Source organism: Lepidochelys olivacea (assembly GCF_965140295.1).
Source record: "Lepidochelys olivacea isolate rLepOli2 genome assembly, chromosome: 11".
Lineage (NCBI taxonomy): Eukaryota > Metazoa > Chordata > Testudines > Cheloniidae > Lepidochelys > Lepidochelys olivacea.
In genome coordinates, this window is record NC_140421.1 from 11430931 (window position 1) to 11455137 (window position 24207).

The 24207-nt window shown below is 37.0% G+C and overlaps 1 protein-coding gene across 1 annotated transcript in view; it reads right to left on the bottom strand.

Annotated features, from left to right (window-relative positions):
* Positions 1-2103: 2103 nt before the first annotated feature.
* HACD2 (3-hydroxyacyl-CoA dehydratase 2) overlaps positions 2104-24207 on the bottom strand; it is a 43797-nt gene continuing 21693 nt past the window's right edge. Inside the window, exons 4-7 of the mRNA XM_084642733.1 lie at positions 17354-17442; positions 10338-10459; positions 8155-8333; positions 2104-5413 (exon numbers count right to left, since the gene is read on the bottom strand). Coding sequence (XP_084498859.1) covers positions 5331-5413; positions 8155-8333; positions 10338-10459; positions 17354-17442 — 473 coding nt within the window. The 3' untranslated portion in view covers positions 2104-5330. The remainder of the gene's footprint in view (positions 5414-8154; positions 8334-10337; positions 10460-17353; positions 17443-24207) is intronic.

The following is a 24207-nucleotide window of genomic DNA, read 5'->3' on the forward strand; positions in this document are numbered from 1 at the left end:
GCAGTTCAGCATCTATATGAGGAAACCCCTGCAGAGACTTCCAATAAAGGAGCCCCAGTAGTACCATGTGGCTGGGATTGCTTGTAAACAAGGAACTGGACTAAGAGAGCGCACACATTTAATGTCATAGTGGCAGAGTTTAAGGCCAGCAAATCATCTATTCTGACTTTCTGTATATCACAGGCCACTAAACACCCTTACTCTTTCCTCTCCTCCACCCCCATGGCAACAACCAGAATTAGACACAGTATTACAGTCCTTAGGAGACTTGTTGCATAGGCAGAGAACAGCAGGTACTGAGGTGCACTAGGGCCCAAGGCGTCTGCAATGGCAGTGAAATGATTAAATGAGACCTACCCAGATGATGATATACAATAGAGGCTGAACTACTGTGTCATTTTGGAATTATCTTGGCTTGGAAATGGTGACCTACAAGTGGAAGGCTTTATACATATTTTAACTGAGGGTTTTAAAGAAATGAAGACAAGGTTACTTAAATTATAAACCAATGGAATGTTGAGAGAGAAGTTCTGTTTTCCAGTTGGTGACTCTACTGGTACATCAAGACTGACACTGTGCAGAGAATACCACAGCTCTGACAGCATACACTCCAACTTAATTTTTCAATATATAAGAAGGTTAATATTTTGTTTTCAATGGCTCTTTAGTAGCCATCAAATTCTTAGAGTAGGGCATTATGTGGAAATTAGTGACTAACTAAATGAGTCTGAAGTTAACCATCCAGTCTTTAACTGCCAGGGGTACCCTTCCTGCCAGTAATTATTGCTTAATTATGACCTAGCCTTGAAAAACTGTCACAAACTTTGCCAGCACAGGCAGAAAATCTACTTACTCACCCACTACTATCGTACTGAGAAAAGATCTTCCTCATTTGTCCAAAAAAAAAAAAAAAAAATTCTATTTAGGTGAGTAGAATTTCAGAGCTACTGGAAGCTGAATGGAATATTCAGGTAGTCAGATGGCTAAAATCATCTCTAAGGTAAAGAGAACTGACCCTCCAGAAATGCCCTCTCCATACTAAATAAAAGGGAATTGTGTAGAAATCAACACCTTTTCATTTTATGCCTACCCCAGCACAGAGCTTTTCCTGAGCTTCAGGCCATCAACTGCCATGACCTGTCACTTAAATATTATTTTTTAAATAATTCCCCTGTAAACCGGGTGCTCATACTTAAAAGCTTTTAGATTTTACCCTAGGTAACTAGTATTGCCTCCATATTTTCTGTATTTGGTAAAAGAAATATGAACGGGGACACTGAAAATATTGACCATTAGTTATGCTAAGACAAAGCTGGGAAGAGTTCAGCCTAAGCACTGTACATGAATAGCAAAGTTAGAAAAGGAAGTTTTTAATTACATACTAGTTGTGCTAAGTCACAGCTGTCATGCATGGGGCATGTGCTTTTACAGGGCATGAAAACAGTCCTTTATTTCATCCTTTTTGCAAACAAAAAAATCACCGTAGTTGTGGAATCCTATGCGAAACATAGGGCTAGAACAGAATAACTCACTTTCCAACTGTTACTCAGGTCCTGTTAGAGGCTTACAACATATTAGCTAGATTCCATTAATTTTCACAGCTATTTAAAATCTTTCTCCGAGGAAGCGTTAAAAACATTAAGACAATATCCAGACAGCTGCCTTGGTAGCAAACACTTTGCAGTATATTTAGTAAGTGAACTCCCAATACTCTTGCATTTGATAGAACATTCCATTGTATTTAGAATAATCATAATTACTTGTGCTAAAAGAATAGTTGTACTTATCTGTGATAGTGCAGATAGCAATGGAAAAGCAAAAAATCTCTTATTCTATTCAAAGACCTGTACATGTTCTCAACACACTGTGATGGACATTTCCAAAAACTGAAAAATAAAATGTTAATTACTACATTTTAAGTTTAGACCATCTTCTGAGTGCAAAAAGTTATGAATCCAAAAATTTTCCTACAAACTGTAAGAAAAAATATATTGTGTACAGTACACAGCAATAACTATTAAGGATTAACCATCTGCTATTGCATACTCAAATATATTTATGCTTTTTTCCTTACATACTACCAACACTCCATATTTCATCCATAATTTTATTATTTGGATTACAGAAATTAGTATCACTGGTCAGTAGTTCAAAGCCAGGCAAAGAGCACAGAATCCATTTATTACACAATGCAACAACACAAATTAATATTTAGTGAACAAACTGTTTCACTACATTAACATCTGGTAGAAATATCTTCCAAACATGCATAAAAAGTCTAAGCTTAGTATTTCAGAGCTCCATGTAATATCTGGTTCCTACATATACAAAAAAATACATTTAACTTATAATTATCTTAGTAAATCAAAGACTTATAAAATTACAATTTTATTCTTCACAACATACAAAAATACAAAAACGACTGTATATAACGTACAGTTTTCATCCAAATTTCATTATATCAATATGCACCAACATATACCTGATTTGATGTATATTCATGAATATTTGTATCTTGAAAGATTACTTTAAAATGATTTTGCAGAGTGGTCCACACAAATGCCAATCTTCACTGGTAAATAAAAAAAATCTTTGATAGAAGCATCACATTGTGAAAAATTACAATTTATCTGCACCTTTAGTTTGCATTTTACTGTAAATTATACTATGAAAATTTCTACAAAATTTCCTTCCAGGTGTACATTGTCTACTAGGAAGGACCATGGTGTTTCTTCCATGTATAGTAATGACAAACTTGGATAAAGAAGCACGGTAGGACACAAGTTAGTAACCTGTCTACAAACTATTATGCACATCATGAAAACCATCAACGCAGAAGCAGATATCTGCTGTAGCAGTTTGATGATACCAGTGGAACGGAGAAAGTATGTGAGTCAAGTAAACAGTTTATGAAAAAGAACTGTCTAGATTATACCAAATAAAGTACCTATGAAACCCTCCACTATTAGGTTCACATAAATGAATTAAATTTCAGTGACAGATACACACTTCACAGAATGTATGTTCATTCTCATTTTATAAAAAGAAAATTAATATTATGAACAAAGAAACCAGTTATTAAAAAGATATCTTGGGGCCTGATTCTGCAGTCCTTATTCAGGATGAACTTCTACCAACTAAAATAGGAGTTTAAGTCTGAGTAAGTACAGCAGGAATGCATTTTACATGTTGAAAACGTGGAGTACTGAATTCTTGAATAGGTTTTTGTTTGATGACGAGATTTCTTATAACCAAAACAATGTATTTTTCACATCTGCGAATGCTAGCTCCATTTTTTTAAAAAAATGTAGGAGTTAATTTACATATGTGATCAATTACCTTTATATATGGTATTGTGTTATTGGTAGAGAAGTGATAAAATCCCAAAATATAAAAACTTATCTAACTAAATAGGTAATTATACAGAGCCTTCTCTCCATTCTCAAAAATTTGTGGCAATCTCTCTGCTTCTTAGCAAACCCAAAGCCATCTAATTAAAACTATTGTACAAGCCTCCTTCCCATCAATATAGCTAACGTATCCCATTTCATATATCATTCACATAGGCCAAAATGTTTAGACATTGGAGTCTAAAGTTAGACTCCTAACTCCATATTTAGTCATCTAAATCGAGGTGGCTTGGTTTTCAAAGGAATTGAGCATCCAGAATTCCCACTGATTTCAAATGGGAGCTCTGAGTGTTCAGAACTTGTGAAACTCAGGCCATTATGATTTATGTGTCTATGTATGTATTTGGGTTCCTCCATTTGAAAACACAGGCTATAATTAACCTGGATAGCCAATCTGAAGGGGGTAGGAGGAGAGATTTATTGGTCAATAAAGACGTACATTTACATTATTTTGTACAGTAAATCAAACACACTGCTATATTTCTCTAAAACAGACCAGTACTATTATCTCTAGGTTTTCTCCCCTCCCAAGTGTTGCCATGGTATCATTTCTGCTGCATTATAAGCTTTCGCTATTTACATATCGAAAGCTCTTTACCATTTTGAGCACTGATAAAATTCAGCTGTACTTTTTCAATGGAACAAGGAACAGTACTGCCAACAAAAATAAAAAGTAGTAATGAAAAGATTTAGATTTTTTCTTCTTCAGAAAAACCTAAAACAAATGTAACTATAAATCTGTTCATGGAAATACTGCCCCTCTATGAATGACTACATTTTTAAAAAAAAATGTTCAGCTTACTAGCATCATTAAAATTAGATTTAACAGTATCACTGAAATTGTTGCCTATTCATCTTTAAGTTCAAGCGGCAAAACACAATTTGGAAAAAGGCTCTGTATAGAACATATTTAGACTGTGATTGTGTACATTTATTCTTAAAGTTGAAAGTCAGAAATGTATTTGAATCTTCTCTGTTTACAAGTGTGTTAACAAAAGAGGTTAAATGAACTAGTAGACAACAGTTAGAAGTTATGGGGATAATTTAAAGCCATAAAGGGATGAAAACACTGAGCAACCGAGTGACATGTCTTGGTGTCACTCTGTACAGGTCCATGACTGATGACATTGCTTTACCCAATTATTTCAGAAAAGTTAAAATTACACTTTTCCCCCCCTATGTATTTCAAAAAAGTGATCTGAGGCTGCTGTACTCAAGGCAGTTTTAATATTTCAGAGCAATATTACAGCTCTGTAGGAACAATACTGGAACAGAGCTTGAGGTAATAAACAGTTAAATCTTTAGATAACATATGCTGGTAGGACACCGTACTTTTTAAATTCCTAGAGAATCACATTTCCCTTCAGTTTCAATAATTGCTTCCCTGCTCTCCCTCCCACTTGCCTTTCAAGTTAGGAAATTCTCTTGCTAGATTTAAACAATTTGCTTGGTTACTGGAGTCCCAGCCAAAATCTTAGAGCATTCCAGAGAATATAGTTTGCCTCTACAGCAATACATACAATTTCTGGCATGTAGTCAAGCGCTTTTAAAAAGCAATGACAATAATAATATAATCCCAATTCAAGCACTGCACTTAGTGGGTTCAACTTATCACTCATTTTGTAACTTTCAGGTGTCAAGTGATTAATTTATATGCTAACAAGACTTCAGTTTAAGAAACATAAAAGGCTAAAAAGTCAAAGCCACATAAATTTCTCATAGCAATGCATGCTGAAAATGATATTCTAGTGTTTTACATAGTGAAATTTCAAGAAAATCATCACATTAGTTATTCTTTCTACATTTTTTTTAAACTTCCTATTTAATTTTTACACTCCTGGTTTATTTTATATAAATGTGCTGGGTTACTGAAAGTCTGCAGCATTTTGGTGTGTGAAAAGTTCTGAAAAAGACCTGGAATTATTCAGATTTCTTGTGTTCTTCAGTATAGGAAAGTACCTTTCTCCTCTGATGTAGCATGTGGAAATACAACTGAGGAAAGACTGAAAAGAAAATAGACGTATGTAAATAAAAGTATGAAATCAGGTTTGTGTTTGAACATGACATACTTACAGTCATACATTCAAGGTCAACCCCCTCTCTTTGAAAATAAATTGCTTTTCCACGTTCTCATCAAAAATCAGAGAAAAACAGAGAGGCAGTGGATGATGCACACTATTGTCCCTACAGACTTCAAGTACCATGCATCAGTTTTTGCCAGTATGATCTTTTTTATTTCAAAGACAAACTACTACACTCTTTTTCTGCATGCCTCAATGTAGATCTTCACTCCAAGGTATGCAGGAACAGTCAAGATTACACAGCAGAACACTGGCATCAGAGTGAGTTTGCCAGACTATATATCTAACTAGGAGCTGAACACACACATAGGATGAAAAGGTTCCTGAACTGCACACACAGAATAGGAAGAAAAGGCTCGGGGGGGGGGGGGGGGAGAAATAGATCTCAGAAAGACAATGAATTGGGTACAGTTTCTTTGATCCTGAAGGAGGGTCAGAGAGTGGAGTAAGATTGTATTTATACAATAAATTATAGTATTTGCAGAATGGGGGAACAAAATGTGAGACTGAAATCATGCACATATGATATGAACAGCTAAACAAGCCTGAACACTAGTTCTAAACATGAGCTCAAGATCAGTTCATCCTAGTGAACCATGGGAGCCCGTTAAGGTTAGTGTCAGCCTAGATTATGTCAACTGTGTATTCCAAGATCTTGTTATGCAAAACAGATCAGCCCATGGCTATTTAAATTGTGCACTAAAAAAGGTTTCAAGGTGGTTGTTTATAAATCAGCACTCTCTGCTCCGACTTCTTTCACTTTGTTTCTCACAATCCTCTCCCCCGTCCCCCTTTAGTTTGTCTCCCACCTGACTGAATTCCAGATTATACTCCTGCACTCCAGGGAAACTAGTGTTGAGGGATACATTACTTAGTAAGAAACACATTGTTGCATAATTATTCCAATGAAACTTGAACAAATGCAGGAAGTCTGTCATGCATAGGATCCATTATGAGCAATCAAGATTTTCATGAGAGAATTATTTTGGTCCGAAGCTAATTTGACAGGACCTTCATTTCAAAACTAAAGGTTTTCATGAAGTGGAGCTGCAATTATAAGGAAAATTAATTGTATTACTTTCAATGAGAAGTTTTCAAAATTTTTCTGTCATTGTAACCCCAGTATTTCCGAAGTTTTCAGTGGGAGTTTTGGGTCAGGAAAACATAGGTCCTACGTTTATTTTCTCCAGTCTTAGACAGACTTCCATAAAGTGTGGGGCTTTTGTGGAGGGACAGCAGACTTGTGAAGTTGGGTCAGAAAGAATGAACTGAATAAACTGATTTGACAACTGAATCTTAATTCTCATGTGCTTCCAAAATACCAAAGGCTACAAGTTTATGCAAGAAGACACCTAGTACAAGTTGAACAATAGCAGACATATGTCATGAATGTTTTGATGCTTATCTACCAGGGTGATCAAAAAAACTATTTGCATTGTTGGATTATTAGTTCAAAATTCTGTACATATCTGAATACACTGATGAATCTACACTGAAAACAGAACATATTATTGGAAGGGGCAAGTGCTGCCCCAAAACTGAGCTATTTTAAGGGTGAGATCTAGATAAATTGTTTTGAAGGCTCAGTTTCCACCACCCCACTTGGTTCCATCAACTACAATCCAACTATTCCAGTGGATGGATGGAAGTGAAAAAGTGAGACTTTCCTTCTTTTTATGTAAATAAATCCAAAGTTACTCTGCCTCTTTGGAGCTATGCCAAATATATCATTCTCTGACACAAATGAATGAAATGCAGTTTTCATAGCAGATGGAAAAGTTTATGACTTTTGTGACATCAAGATTCATAAGAAGCCTTACTTAGAAGATTATAAGCGCTGATTGTAGAATTCAACACTGCTCAAGTTTAAATCTTACTTAGGATACGATGCATCATTCTGCATAGACTAGAAGGCTACATAGATAATAAAAAGTTCAGAGAAAAAACAGCTGTAGAAATAGCTAAATAGACACCAATAGCATTATTACTACATTCTTTTGAATTTTAGATTCAATGTGTAATTGTATTGGTTACAGGTCTTTTACTTTAAAACACCACATACCAAAGAAAAACAAGACCTACATTATATCTTTCTAAATTATGATTCAGACTGCCTCTCCCCCTCAAGATAGCTAAAGACGCATCCCTGATGCATACAAAAACAGTGTTCCCCACAAAGACTATTTTTGTTTGAGCAAAAGTGCACTGCTCTGCAGTTTTTGTGAGGGTAGCAAATCTGCCACTCATCTACTTAACTACTGGAAAAGTCATGAAGAGATAACCAAAAAATAAACAAATAAAATTGTTTTTTATAACTATAGACTAAATGTTCAGAACAAGTAAGTCCCATAAATGAAAGAGAGCAGCAGAGAAAAAAATCATTTAAAAAGTCAATATTTGCCAAAAAATACAACAATTATTTTATATTTCAAGTATAGATAAAAAAAACTAGTTTCTCCATTACCACTATGTGGTAAACATTGGTAAATACTGACTGCTGTAGTTCTACTTTTGTCTGATCTCTTTTCTTTAAGAAACTTTCAGAAAAGTATGTTGCTACCTGTAAAGCTAGCTAGCTATGTATACAGTTTAATCACTCCGTTTCTCAGTTAGCTTTGCATATACTGTTTTCACACAAAACCCTAACACAATGGTGTACTTACTTGGAATATAAGAGATCATAACCAGGATCAGGAATGTATAGTAATCAAAGGAAAAATTGTATTTGTTAGGTAAACTAATGGAATACAAGCCAGCCTGTCTGACGAAGGGCAAAGCAGCATATATTGTGAGTAATTCGCCTGAGACTCCCATTGGATACAGTACTATGAACAGTGTGTACCTAGAACAAAACATTTAGGGAAAGGCATAAAAAAAAAAATCAGTCCAAAACTCTTATAAGTGAAATTATTTGTTAAATTATGTTATGGTTACTCCACTTTTCAGTCACCACAAACAAATTTAATATTTGCCTTGTTATTTCAGTACTAATTGGTATTTGATTAGAGCACAGTAAAGTATGTTGCTATCGCCAAGGTAAAATGTTCAAACCAATGACCAAATTTGACTGAATGCAGAAGTGCCTTTGATAAGCTGCAAATTATATTTGAGTATAACCCTGTAAAATTGTAATTCACATTTCTGAACCACCTGCTATTGATAGTTAACTTGCTTAAGAGTCCATATCTGCTTGAAATCTTGTCTATAAAAGAGTTAAAAGTAGTTTCAGGTACAACACCTGTCCCTGAGCCACTGCCAGCTGGAGCATTTTCCATCACATCTGCCTTTTACAAAGACATTTTGCCTTATTGCTATATAAAATATCTTTACAAACAAAGGAAACTGTCTAAAACTGGGAAACAGTGAAACTGACAAAAACACAGAGTGCTATAAATTTTTTCTTCCCTCTCTTTCAGTTACAGTCATCTTATAAAAGGGGGTAACGTATAACAATAGTAAATAAACATTTTCAGACAGAAGTGTGATTTTTAAATTGTCATATTTCAGAGTAGCAGCCGTGTTAGTCTGTATCTGCAAAAAGAAAAGGAGTACTTGTGGCACCTTAGAGACTAACCAATTTATTTGAGCATAAGCTTCCGTGAGCTACAGCTCACTTCATCGGATGAATGCAATTGAAAATACAGTGGGGAGATTTTATATACACAGAGAACATGAAACGATGGGTATTACCATACACACTGTAACGAGAGTGATCAGGTAAGAAGAGCTATCTTTGTAACGAGATACAAAGATAGCTCATCTTACCTGATCACTCTCGTTACAGTGTGTATGGTAACACCCATCATTTCATGTTCTCTGTGTATATAAAATCTCCCCACTGTATTTTCCACTGCATTCATCCGATGAAGTGAGCTGTAGCTCACGGAAGCTTATGCTCAAATAAATTGGTTAGTCTCTAAGGTGCCACAAGTACTCCTTTTCTTTTAAATTGTCATGTTCCTTTAAAATAGAGATACTTGTAGCATAGATAACATAGGAGCCTGTTGTAAGACAAAGACATTTGACACATTTATTATATCACTGATGTTCAGCTACCAAAATTAGTTTATTAAAGGATAACAGAGAAACTTGTAACAGGCTGACTGAGATTTCTTTATGTTCTTTCCTCACTACTGTGTGAAAGACCCATACAAAAAGAAAATTACTTTAAAACTATATAATTTGGCAGGAGGACTCAGAAGCAAGCATAGTACCTCAAAAAATTATTTTTTATTGCTAGATTTTGAGTTGACAGTGTTCTTAAATTTCCATGCTCCCATTTAGCTAGAATCTTAACACTGGTATTCATATTCACTATGCACTGCTGAGCAACCAAAAAAGTCCACATTTGATTCTCACTGCAAAGTAATCAGTCTGATCTATTGGATTACAACCCTCTTATTGTTCTTCTGAGCTAGTATAGAAAATTAGTACATCAATTCACTACAGACCACTGATTATGGAAAAAAGCAAATATAATATCTGACACTTGTATCACTGGTCACCAAAAAAAAAAAAAAATCAAACTAAGTGTATAACAAGAATTTTTATTTCTTTCATAATCACTTTGGATATGAAGTCTCCAGTTGGGAGAAATTAAAGATCATTAATGTCAACTTCTATTTAACAGATTTTAAGCACACAAATTGCCTGAGGGGAGCAACAGCTGGACATGGAGACATATCCGCTTGTGGCTATGAGGTGGTTACTGTCAGCTAATAATCAAAAATGCGTCCAACAATTATTTTCCATGCTCATTAGACTAATTTTCTGTGTGGTTATATAAACTTTCCTGTCAAGTCAGTAAAATATCAGCAAAGGTCAACCTTCCTTTTATGCATCTTACCTGGCCCATTTGATGAGGTAAGGGAGGTGGTTTAATAAGCTAAATGTATAAAAGGAGTAACGGATAATTTCAGTGATCGTCCAGGCAACAACAAATAAGAGGACACTATCTTCGTTCTGTACCTATTAAAGAGAGGAAGAAAAGATACAGTACAACAACTTCAGAAATTATAAATTGTTAACTACTCACATGACAAGAAATAGTTCTCAAAATAATCCACCCTTACACCTTGTTTTATTGCTTTTATTTAAGAAAGTGAGTTCCAAAGATTCACTTGTTTCAGAGTAGCAGCCATGTTCGTCTGTATTCGCAAAACAAAAAGGAGTACTTGTGGCACCTTAGAGACTAACAAATTCACTTGATTTGATTCAAAGATTCACTTGAAGATGAACATGGTGCTTTAGTAAGTTTTCCTTGTTAATTCTAAATACTCTCCCAATAGTGAAAAATTCTGAAGAAAAATAGAAAATATAATTTAAAAGTATGGAAACCTACCTCTTATCACTATGAGCTACACTGATGGCCCCACCATCCTATGCAACACCTTAGGCCTAAATGATGTGCAAAAGCCCCATGGAATAATTTTGCACTGCCTGAATCCCCGGGCTTGTACCCATCCCTTATCACCTCCCCAACCTCGGGGGGGGGGGGGGGGGGAGGGAGAGTCTCTTAGGTTCAGTTAGGAGAGGGAGGATGGTCTATTGACTGGGCAAATCACTTAGCCTCTCCGTGCCTCAGTTCCCCATCTATACAATGGGGACAATAATACTTCCCTACCTCACATGTCTGTTGTGAAGATAAATACATTAAAAATGGTGAGGTGCTCATTCACTATGGTGATAGGAGCCATATAAATAGATTTACACTGCCCTAAATATTTCGTTTTCAGCACGATGCACGTAGTGTAATAAAAAGCATTAACTGCACCACTGAAGTTGTCAGGCGGGAAATTGGAGGTTGATAGCCTCATCTGAGAAAATAGAGCTTTTGGCACCCAGGAAGGCATGGGATTCTATTTTAGTTTTGTGCATTAATGAGAAAGCTGAAACTTTTGGCACTGCAAAAAAAGATTTATCTCCTTTTCCCTCCTGCCCCCAACCTTTGTGTGTCTGTGTGTGTGGGGGAGAGGATTCATTAGCTACCTCAGTAAACTTGACAACTATCTGCCTCACTGCACCTTGTCCCAATTTCTGCTACTACATCCAGTGTAATTTCTGCTAAAATTAGGAGCAGTGAAATTGTTAACATTGATATTTAAAGCATCATTAGGTTTAACTGTAAATACATTGAAATATACAAGAAGAATGGGCCATTTTGCTCTTCTAAGACATACTGTTTCAGAAAGACATCACTGCATCAATTTCACTCAGTTCACATTTTGAAATGTATTTTCACAACAATAATTTTTTTTTAAAAGAAAGCTTAGATTTGGAAGCACAAATTCAAAAAGGGACAGCAATAATGGGGCAGCTTATGTGGCCACAAAACTGCATTACAAATGGGAAAAAGCTCTAATACATAGCTTATTTCAGCAAACATTTTTATGTACAGTTTTCTTCCAGGAGAAAAATGTCATGAATTTTCTCTGCTGTTAGTGAACACCGTGAGCCCAATTTCACTAGACTGTAGAACAACAAAAGCAAAACAGCTCACCAACTGGTACGTGCATATTTTCCTTTTTTCTCCAACTCTTAAAAGAGGAAAAGGAAGTCAGTAGGTGTGGGTGGTACACACACAATTCACCCTGGGTAAAGTACATGCACACACACAAAAAGAGGAACAAGAAAATATATGGGCATAGGGGAAATGTTTGCTCGCATTATAGGGCTGATCATATGTTCACTTGTCAAAAACTCATGGGACAACACATAAAAGAAGATGTTATTTTATTACACTCAGACTGCAAACACAGATAGCATTACATAAGAAAAAACAGCAACTCTAGAAAACATTTTGCTATTATTCATGATCATGTTGCTTGTAATAGTATTTCAGACTACTCCTATTTCCAGGGACAGGCAGTTTCAAAGCATTCCATAGCTGCCCCTTCTGGTCAAATCAGGAGCAGCATTTGGTGAGTTCAAGTCCGCCTATTTATTTCGTGTTGGGAAAAGGATGTACCCTGATGAAAGTTAAGATTCACATGCTGTTCTGATCTCTGTCCCTTGAATCAAGGAGGAGGAGTGGATTACTGTGGATATGGGACATCAATTATCACTTGAGGAGCATAAAATGGTGGGAGTATGGGGGAAGGGTGCCAAGAAACTGGTACTAGGAGTGGGCAATTAAATATACTGCCATAAGTGGGGGAAAAGAACCTAGATAGCTCTGATCTAATTCTATGGTATAACTTTTCTGTTGCCATTGATTTCTGAAGTCATAGTCCTCTCATTCCCAGTCTACACCAAGAACAGCTGTATATGGAAACATGAAACCCTGCTCTACCAATCATTGCTAAGACCATTTTACCAACCAATGTGGATGACGTCTTAGAACTGTGTTCAAACCAGAGTCCACACCTGTTGGTCAAAGAATGCTAAAAGCCAGTTCAGCAGAAGGCATGCCTGAACCGTTTTAAAACTGTTCTCAACCAACAGTCTTTTCTTTGCAGCAAAGCCACAGATTAAGTATTCATTTTCTTCATCGTTTTTGGCTAAGATAGTTCTTTATATCACCACAAAGAATTAGGTACCAGTTACTTACTGACAGATATACTGGAAATCTATTTATCATAGCTAGAACTCCTCGTTCTGCGTTTTTGGACACTTTAACTGAATTAGACATTTGAATTTGTCCAAGAGGCACATTACCAAACCTCAAGGGCTTGATTTACTAAACAATATCTCAAGAGTCTTATTCGATTAGACACAGCTACGATTAATTCCGCAAAAAGGAAATAATCCAGGGGAGCACAAAAAAGGGACAGCAAGACTTTACAAACCCAGCAGCCTATTGCCATCCTCAAAAGTCATTTGCACTCATTAATACTCCTCTTTTTAATTTTAATTTTTAAAATACCTGTTTCTTCCTGTAGGCTTTGGAATGCAGTCCTAGATATTTGTTCAAAGTATATTACATACTCTTAATATGACTGATGATTTAACAAGCTTCTTAACTAAGCTGTTCAGACCACAGATATAAATTGCTGTTAAAAGCTATTTCAAATTGATTTATTACCAATAAAGGTCTTGGATTTATTTTAGCTTACCCGCACAATTACAAGTAGGAGACAATCTTTATATTAGTCAAAACAAAAAAAGACTATGCTGGGATGTAAAGTTAACGTTCAGAATCCAAGAAATATGACAAAATAAGGTCATTTATCCAACCTTAATTGTTTTCCCTCATGCATACGCATGAAAGATGTCCTAAGGTTGGGGGCGAAGAAGAAAAAGGGAGTTCTTCATGCTTTTTGATTTTTATGATGTGTAAAAAGGTTCTCTTATACTCAAAATGGCTGAATTGTTTTGCTCAAAGTTTAAAAACCAAGAATAATCTTTGAGCAGAAAGCCTTTCTGGAAAATTTCAGTCCACAATGTGAATATTTTGGGAAGTGATAGAGGATTGAAAATGGGTGGGTGTTTAGAAAGGAAACATTATACAAATGTTAATTATAAGGGTAATTTCCAATCCTGTTTTATTATCTTTACAAAGAAAATGTGGGGTTCCAAATAGATATACAGGGCCTGATACATGAGTTGCTCCAGTGTTTTGTGTTACTCCAGTTTTATGTCAGTGCAAGTATTATTACATCAATGTAAATAATGGTCTACAGGCCTACAGCGTTTTGTCATTGAGAGTTTTGATCTTTTTAGTGTGGGCTTTCTCTTATTTTATCAGCCCTGATAAAAGCTCTTGCAGTCCCAACGATAATAATATAATAAATAGGATATTAACCTATTCAATTGGCAGTCTTTCTTTTCAAGTAATTTTTAGTATACTTGATTGCTGGTGAAAGATGTCACAGACTCGGAACCTGATATCTTCCACTTACCCGCCCAAGATACTATAAAAGACAGACAGAGATTGCAAGGATCCAATAGAATTCTATTCTGTTTTCGAAATACCACCTCTAAAAATAAAATATATATTGGTCTTCATGTCATCAATTCCTGACCTTTCTGATGAGATCACTAATAAGGGTGCCAATACTGATATGAACACCTTTCCACTGGAACTGGAGAAAAATCATCAAGTTGCATTTCAAATGGGCAACCAAAAAGCCATCACATGATAGCATGGTTCTACGGCTCTACATAGATTCAAATATATGACATGGAACTGGAAGGCTCCCCATTATTACCCTTACACTTTTTTTTGACCAGTGTTTTGCTTTAACCACTCTCTTTCCCTTTTTTCTTTGGAACCACAATATTGGCACACACCAAACAACAGAGGCCAAGCACACTCAACTCAGGGTGTAACGAAACTTCACAAATAACTGTTGGAGAGCAAATATTGCACCACATGCTGGACTTTCTCTATAAAGCTAACAACTGCCAGTGCTATCTGACGCAAAGAAAATAAGCTAATCTCTCCCCTCCTCGCCATATATCATCATACAAAGCTTAACAGAAGTCTATCATGCAGCTATAAGTTAATATATCTATAAACATGACAGCACCAACCCAACAAAATCATGAGAAGCACAAACGTGTTAACAGCAAGATTCATGCTTCAGATCATGTCAGAATAAGTTTCTAGATGGTCAATGTAAAGAGGAAGAATGTAGTACTGATGTTTCTTCTTTCGAAGAATCTATCATATCTGCAAGCACTCTGAAAAGCAGGATATTAAATGCTTCTAACTCAAGAAATTCAACAGCAAAATTGAAGTTTATTTAAAAAACCTCATCATGCATATACATATTATGTCTTACAAAATCCATAAAGGTGCGTAAATTTAATCCTGGACTTCATCAAGGAGATCACTTGTGCAGATAGCCCTTTAGAAAAAGCAGAACACTCATAAAAAGAAAAGGAGTACTTGTGGCACCTTAGAGACTAACAAATGTATTTGAGCATAAGCTTTTGTGAGCTACAGCTCACTTCATTGGATGCATGAACACTCATGACGCTAAATACCAGACATTACAGCACCATGTCTATCTGGGATCTGGTGTCCATAGATCATCTCCTCACCTGACCTGCTACCACTTTCTTTTAGTCACTGTCTCAGGGTAGTTTAACTACAATGCCTGAAGCCAGCATCCCATATGAATCTTCACTATCCTCACCCTACCTTTGGGGATATTAAAAAAGTAGTCTAGGCAATCTAATCCTTAATATTTTAGTGCCAAGATAATGAAGAAATTCTCCAATGTGGATAATTTCTATATAATTATTCTTGTTTACAAGGCACCATGCATCCCAATGGCACTATAGAACTAACAATAATATTTTCACTTGTGGTGTGTAGACGTATCTTAAGATACATCTAAATATAAACATTAATTCTTTGCTCCTAATTGAAGTCTCAGAATCCCATTTTGCTTGTTTGAAATCTGGCAGCCATTTCTGGTGCTATTTTTTTGCTGGAGTCAACAGGGACTGGAACATTACTATACTTGCATCCCACAGATACATCTGTCAGAGGAAGAGCAGATGTTTTCACATAGGTGTTTTGGATTTTATTAAGAAAAATGTTTAAATATTATTTTGCTTATCAAATGAACTAGTGGAAAGGATTATTAGAAAATCTGCAAAATCATGATTCAAATAAAATGTGCGCTAATCACTATCTTGATCACCTTGCTTGTATATCATATTCTTTTCCTCCACTTGTTTTGTACATACTTTCGGGACCTATTGTAATATACACTAATTATGATAAAAGGAATATTCTCTTAAGGATAGCTCAGTGGTTTGAGCATTGGCCTGCTAAACCCAGGGTTGTGAGTTCAATCCTTGAGGGGGCCATTTAGGGACCTGGGCAAAAATTGGGGATTGGTCCTGCTTTGAGCAGGGGGTTGGATTAGATGGCCTCCTGAGGTCCCTTCCAGCCCTGATATTCTATGATTCTTAAATGTAACAAATTATCTGAAAAATATTCCATCCTCAGTAAAAAGAACAGAATATTAGAAATATCGTTCAGGAAAACATTGCAAGCTTAATGCAAAGACACCTACAATTCTTAATCCTATTCCAACTCAAAACAAAAGTTAATTTTACTATTACATTTAATAAAAGCAGGATCAGACACACAGTAGAAAGGAATACGATATAGTAGCAAGATTCAGGTAACAATGGTTTGGCATTGCCCAGTTCAAAACGATATACTGAAAAAGTGGGATCTTGGGTTTAGGACAGTAAGTTTAGTAAATGGAAATTACAAATGTAAAGGGGGAATCGCAATTGAAGACATAGTGACAATCCCTCACTGGCTCTTCTAGAATCATCACCTATTTACAGGAATTTTCCAGAAGAATCTACTGTTGGATAACTAGAAAACTTAATATTACATCCCTTCTAGCCCCCATCAAACTCCAGACCAGTGGTGTAATGGTAATTTTGGAAGTAAAAGAGCTTATTTCAGCTATCAAAAAAACCTAAAGTCCAAGATGGTGGTCATGGTTGTGGGCCAGAATTGGGATGCTTCTGACCAATGAGATCCAATAGTATTTGGAACAGAAGCAAGTTATTTCATTCTGATTATCACCTCTATATAGAGGGCCACCACAAGTAAAGTGAAATACCAGATATTAACCCTTTCCCATCATTTCATTTGCCTAAATATTCTGAATACAGGTGGAATTATTGTGTCAAAAATGTAAGACTCCCTTAAACTAAGCATGGGAAGACAGAGAAGTGATCAAAGAAAACACCAACGTGTAACATGTAAATACCATGTAAACTGTAGTCAAATATATTTTTTGTGGTGTATAGAGCTCTCATATAAACCACTCAGATGTGGGGCAGCAGAGAAGAACATATTTAAAATTAAAGAAAAGTGACTGATGCATCTTTGTAGCACCTTCTCATTACCCTTTCATTCTCTCTCCTGTAGCTTAAACTTACCTCCTTTACACTGTGTGTTACAGCCCATGTCAGGAAGACCCTTGACATCACTTGGAAAGCAGTCAGGACAACAGAAGAGGGAACAATGCCTGAAAGATATTTTAGGACTGATAAATACACTCAGTTTTACTATTTTGGAGAAAGAGACAGATTTACTAAAGCACAATGTTATTTAGCAAAACTGCAGTAAAGCTGAACTTTTAGAACACAGGAGCATGAACTTTAATTTAGACTGCAAAATTTTCAGGGCAGGGACTGTATTCATGATGTGTTTGTACTAATGGGATGCCTTGATTGGGACTTTAGGCACTATCCTAATACAAATAAGAAATAATCTGTCTTGCTGCAAAGAGTATGGCACAGACCTTAATACCCAAGGAACAAACTGGGTGAGCAAGGCTGTGTGTACACTGCACTTTTGTTGGTAAAACTTTTGTCAGTTAGGGGTGTGAAAAAAAACATACCCTTGACCAACAAAAGTTTTACTGATGAAAAACTGGTATGGACAGCACTTTGTCAGTAGGAGATGCGTTACTGCTGCTCTTTGGGAATGGTTTCATTTTGCCGGCAGGAGAGCTCATTGGTCACTGTTGGAAGACAGAATACTAGATTCGATGGATGATTGGTCTGACCCAGTATGCCTTTTCTTATGTTAACTGAACACAAATTACTGCAAACATCTAGCACCAGAAGTGCTTTGGAGATGAATAAAGACTGGTGAGGAACTAGAAAAAGAAACGAGAGGCAAGCATGTGGAAAGGTTCAGAAGGAACTGACAAAAAAAAAAAAAGAATTTCACAAGAATTAGATTTTTCATCAGACATGCAGTACAGACCTCAAAAAAGCTAATTCAGGCATTACAAAGTAGTAGGAGTGATGAAAAGAACCAAGGCACCCAATCTAAGGAAAGAAAAATAACTGAGGCATGGCACTTTTCAATGTTATCCATGTATTAATGGTAGGTAGATTTCTGAAATGCAGTCTGACAGAACTCCTGTGTAGCTCAAAATATACAGAAAAAGGGTTGAAAAAACCCTATAGTTTGCCTAGTCATTTAGGAGCCTGATAGGTTATACAAATCCCATTCAGTCCAGGAAGGGTTAACAAGCTGCTGTGGGCTCAATCAGCTCAGCCCACTTCACCTGCAAGAGCTGTCAGGCTTGCAGGGAGTAGTTAATAGGAAAGAACCAGCTCAGTTTGGGACTGACCGGGAAAAAAAAAAAGAGACTAGCAGTTCCCATGTTGTGTAAGAAACATGGGTGGGCCAAAAGCCATCTGAAGACTTGTCTGCCAGAGTCTCCTTGAGGGGAGGGGAAGGGAGGCGTGACACAGACTGTTAGTTTGATTTGTTACCAGGACCTGTTGGGACCATTAAGGCCTGAAAGAAAGGGGTTGAAAGCTGAGCCAAGCAGGGATGAAAATTCCTTTAGTCTGTGTTTATGTTGGACTTGGGCTTGGGGAGGCAGTTATTCTAGAAGGGTTTGAATTCTCAGTGACTTAGCCAGACAGCTAACCCATATCCATCACCACCAAAGTGTGCTGAAGACTCCCTTGGGCAGACTGAGGCAAAGGTGCTGCAGTGCCACACAGAGCAAGTGCTCTACCACAAGGCCATATACCAAATGCGACAGACTCTCTCTTTTACCTCGCTGTTGTTCATAAGACTAGGCCTGACTTGGACCCAAACTGGATCTGAGCCCACCCGACCTGACACAACAAGGGTCAAGTCATTTTTGAACCCAACTCGACCCTTTTCTCCGAACCTGAGTTAGCAGCCACTGCTGCCGTCTCCTGCCCATGGGGTTTAGAGCAGTGCCGGCAGTGGAATGTGCCTGCTCCTGGTGCCCCCGCTGCAGTGTGTGCACACTGTGGAGTGAGAAGCGCTGTGTCTTGTTGGCGCACTCACTCTGCAGCACACAGACATGGCGGTTGGCAGAAGTGGGGCAAATAGCCACTAATGCACCGATCCCACCAGCCTAGCTCAAGTGAGTGATCACATTGCAAAACACTCAACTGACATTGTTACAATAAAACCCCTATTTTATGAACTACTTAGGGATTGAGTTTTTAAAAATGAAACATCTTAGTTACAGTAGGAACAGCACATAAATAATTTCAGTCTGATGCACTGCATCACTTTCTCCTTGTCCTTCAAATGACTGCAAAGTGATTGCCAATGCACTGAAGGTATCAGAATGTGAAGGGATGTTGACTTGTTCTTCAGACTTCACTTTTGTTGTGTGTCCCCCCCTTCCCTCAAATGGGAAATATGATTCCTATAACAGATCATTCATAAGACTGGTGTTTGTAAATATTGAGGTTCTACTGTATTAAATTCTCAGAGATGTCTCAACGAGCGACCATAGCTATGCTGGCAGGAGAGCGTCTCCCGTTGACATAGTGCTGTCCACACCAGCACTTATGCAGGCGAAACTTATATCGTTTAGGGGTGTGTTCTTTTCTCACCCCTGAGCGACATACGTTTTGCCGACCTAAGTGGTAGTATAGAGACATTGCCTATGAAGCTTCCTGACAGACACAACTTTACCCTCTATTCTAACGTATCCATTCCAGGATGCCTATCACCAGAGTTATCAAATACCTTACAAACAAACCTTACACGCTTTCTGTAGGCTGAGCTCAATGAACATACCACAGACTCCGTGCATTCCTCCAATCCACCCCTACCAGCTCCCTTTGTGCCACCTTCTCAATCCCCTCTATTTCAAGAACTCCCTTTACCCCTTCACCTCTCCTTCATCCAAGGGGCTGTGTACCCCCATCCCACTTCTGCCACATGCAAGTGGCTCTGTTTATGTTCACATTTCCCCCCTTCCCCCATTTCAGGGTCTCCCCATTCTCCCTCCTCAACCCACCATTATTATTTTTTTCTGTCTGGGAGATAAATCATTCAGGGTTAATATTTATTGGGAGGATGGGCAGAAATGAGATATTAAAGGGTCTTATGTTGGAAGGTGTTAATGAGTGCCATCAACTTTTTCCATATATAATATGCAGTGTTGTTGGAGCGGTGTTGGTCCCAGGATATCTTTTATTGGACCAACTTCTGTAGGTGAGAGAGAGAAGCTTTTGAGCTTACTCAGAGCTCTTCTTCAGCTCACCTCCCACCCTGCAGGTTCCTAGAGCCAGCTCCAGCCCAAGCCCAAAGGACAATACCTCAATTAAACAGTCCCTTAGCCTGAGCCCCACAAGCCGAAGTCAGCTGGCACAGGTCAGCAGTGGGTTTTTAATTGCAGTGTAGACATACCCTAAAAGGTTTCCAGATGTCAAAGGGAAAAAAGACAGCCAAGGATATAGTTGAAGCTATTAGTGAAAACACTGCTTGTGAAGGCAGAACTATGCCATTGTGTTCACTGAAAATATTTTGGGACATTACACTAACAGTGAGAAATTTTATTGTGGACTAATAAGTTTATGGGACTTGTGGAGTAACGTGAACTAAAGAGACAAAGCTCAAACACATTAGAATGGTCAAAATTAATACAGATTCACCAAGGAAAACCACCACACAATTTGCAAATTTCAAAATTTCAAATAAAAACTTGTTGGTAACAAATGAAATCATTGAAATCCTGACACTGCTGAAAGAGTGAATTAAAACTTGAAAAAGAACAATGCAATGATTTCTGAAGGCACACAGGATAAGACAGTTCTTACCATACACAAGTCAAATATTTGCAAGTAATTCAGTATATAACTTGGCATTTGAGCATTCTGCTAGTAGCAATCACTCTGCTGAAAATCTCATAAGATGCAATCATGGGATGTACTTTCCACTGTGTGAACTTTCAGAATCCATATGATGGTCTCAGCTGGATTTAATGAATGATGAACTGAAATTAGTTGTAACAAAACAGACAAGCCCACAACTGATTCTTTAAGAGTGATGTAAAGTGCACCAAAAAAGCCCTGCTGAAGACAGCTAAGAACATAGCAAGGGAATTTGATCTGACCAACAGGAATAGTTGCTAAACACACACAAAACTCGGAGACTGGAGGGAAAGCAGTGTGCGGCTCAGTGGAATTGGAAGCCAGTTTACAGTAATCAACTTCATAGCATGGCTGAACTCTAAGGCAGGCAAGCTCCATAAGACAGAAGAATCTCGGGGAGAAAGGCAAGCGTGACATCTGACCAATCAAGTCTAAAGTTTTTCCAAGGAAGTGTTCCATGTAATCCCCAGATTGCCATAAACTATTAAACTGAACTTTCAACTCAAATTCAATAAATACTATTTGACAACATATAGTTCTGTGAAAGGAGCTCCAGGGCAAAATGCAATACGAGTCCAGAAAGTACAATTAGATGCTATCTGCAAAAAGGCTGCAGTGGATGCAGAGTACTGGGAGTGTCCCCTAAGCACAATGAAGAGAAACTGGGATAAATCAGGACATGCTGGAGATCATCCAAGAGACATTTTGAGAAGAACTGTGAATACTGCTATCAGCAGCCATTTATAGATCGGTCTGGTTTGAGAAGCCTGGGGGAACAAGCACAAATAGTATAGTGCTGATGTTTTGTATTGGACACCTAAGCAAAACGGTTTAATTTATAAATCAACACTTATTGCTTTGAGATTATATAAAGACCAGCCTTTATAAGAGATTGCAGAAAAGAGGAGTGAAAGAATTATAAATCCTTATGAATACTTCTGAAAGAAAATCCTGTTTCACTTTAAATTTTCCAACTAACAAGGATCATTTTTAAAATGAGTGCAGATTATTTTGGAGAGAGAGCAATTGAGTGTTTGATCACCTTGGGGTAACAGCAGAAAATTATGTTAATCTGGGAGAGTTATTAATGTTACTAGTTTATAACTGCAATCACTTTTCCTGAAATTATCAGCATTGGTTAAATATAATCCAGTGATTTATGATAATAAACTGTTAAATCCCAGTTTGGGCTAGATAATTCTTATGTACAAAGTGTAATAAGCTTGTGAAAAATACTTCCCTTTTGCTTTACAGAGGAATGACACTGGAAAATAATTCTGTTGAATAATAATTACATGTTTAAAAGAACTGAACACTAACATACTGTTAAGAAATAATGTATCTATTCATGGTAACAGGTATTAGAAATTGTAATTTTTACTAAAATAAAGAAAAGCTTGTTTTCTGAAGAAGGATATTCCTCAACTCAGGACAGAAAGTCAGACAAAGTCAGCTATCTTGATCAAGTGGCTGGTGACAATCCAAACATTATCAGCCTCCTGATAACTAATTTCTAGTAACTTTTTTAAGTGCAGGGACTTTGCCTTCATGTGCACATGTCCAATGTCTAATATACTGCAGGGTCTTATCAGAATACAAATAATTTATTCTATAAAATTACCAGATACTCAAATTAGGGACCAGCTTTATAACCTGTAAGCAACTACTGTACTTATACTAAATTAAGCTAAAAGTTAAGCAATTGTTTCATTCAGGAAGGGTTTGTACAGTTACCACTATTATTTAATAAAAAATGTTGTCAAACCCTCACTGGAACAGAAAAATTCAGATTGCTTAAGTGTACCAGCCCTTTTAAAGCAATCTAGATGTTTCTTCTAATGAAGTCTTTTTTGTCCAAAGTAGAAACTGTATTACTCCCACAAATGGGTAGGGAGAGATCTATTCTTTTAAAGACATTTTCTTCTATAATTCCACTAATTTGAAAAAAAAATCTAGCTTTTCACTTCTCGAAGATGCTATGCATGGTTTACTGATTGCCATTTATAGACCCAGTTTTTTTGGAGCAACAATTATTCAGAAAGCCAAAAACTATTGCATTAAACAGTATTAGACTGCCCTCTGCTGCTAGATATCAATGTTTGAATTCAACTTTTCAATAGTAATATTGGGTTATCCTAAAATACATTTTAAAACCAGAAAATTAACAGAGACGTGATGCTAGCATCAGGAAATACTTTAAATTTGGGGGGATGCTTAGATGGTGTCTGGGACCTATCTGTTTTCAGATTTGTAGTTTTGTGGACTTGGAATCATAAGGATGTTCTATTGGTTGACCCGGTCTTTGAATGCTTGTTGAATAAGAACCAAACAGACAGTTGTATTTCAAATTACAAGAGGAACTTTCTGAATGCAGAATTTCCCACTTCTTTATGAAAAGTAATTTAGTTTTAAAAATAAACATCTGGATTTGGCAGAGCAGCATAGGTGGGCTTCTTCACACTATGGCCTTGATTCTGCAAAGATTTACAGACATATTAACTACACACACTGTGAGCAATTCCATGGAAATAGTCATAGGGCATGAAGTTAAGCAGGTGCTTAAGTACAGTATTTGCAGGATCAGTGCCTGTATGAGTAACACATAAAAATGCTGAAGTAGCAAAATTTCGGCACAAAGATGAATCAATTGCAAAAATGCCCTTCTTGTCATCATGTGAGGTGGGGGTTTGTAGATCTATGCACTTCCGGACACACTGAAACATTCTACTAGCACTTATGCATTGAAATCCAGACTACTGATATGGAGTTTACAGCTTCTATTAGGCAAGTTATTGTCAGTGTATAGAACAGACAACATGCTAGGGCCTGAACTTGCAACCCTTACTCACCCAACTAGTCCCACTGAAGTAAGCAAGATTATTATTGGTAAGATCTGGAATAAACAGTGACTTGCCCAGTTCTAAAATACATCTCCACATTCAATGACCAAAAAAAAACTAAGTTAATGAAGAGCTAAGGTTGCTTGGTGGTGTCGTCCCCTTGCAGAACAGTGAGTTGAGCAAAACTCAAACTTCTGAAAACTAGGAAATACAAAGTTAACACTCCCCTCTTTCAGTTATCCCCTAGTATGCCCCACTAACACACATACCTTTACTTTGCCA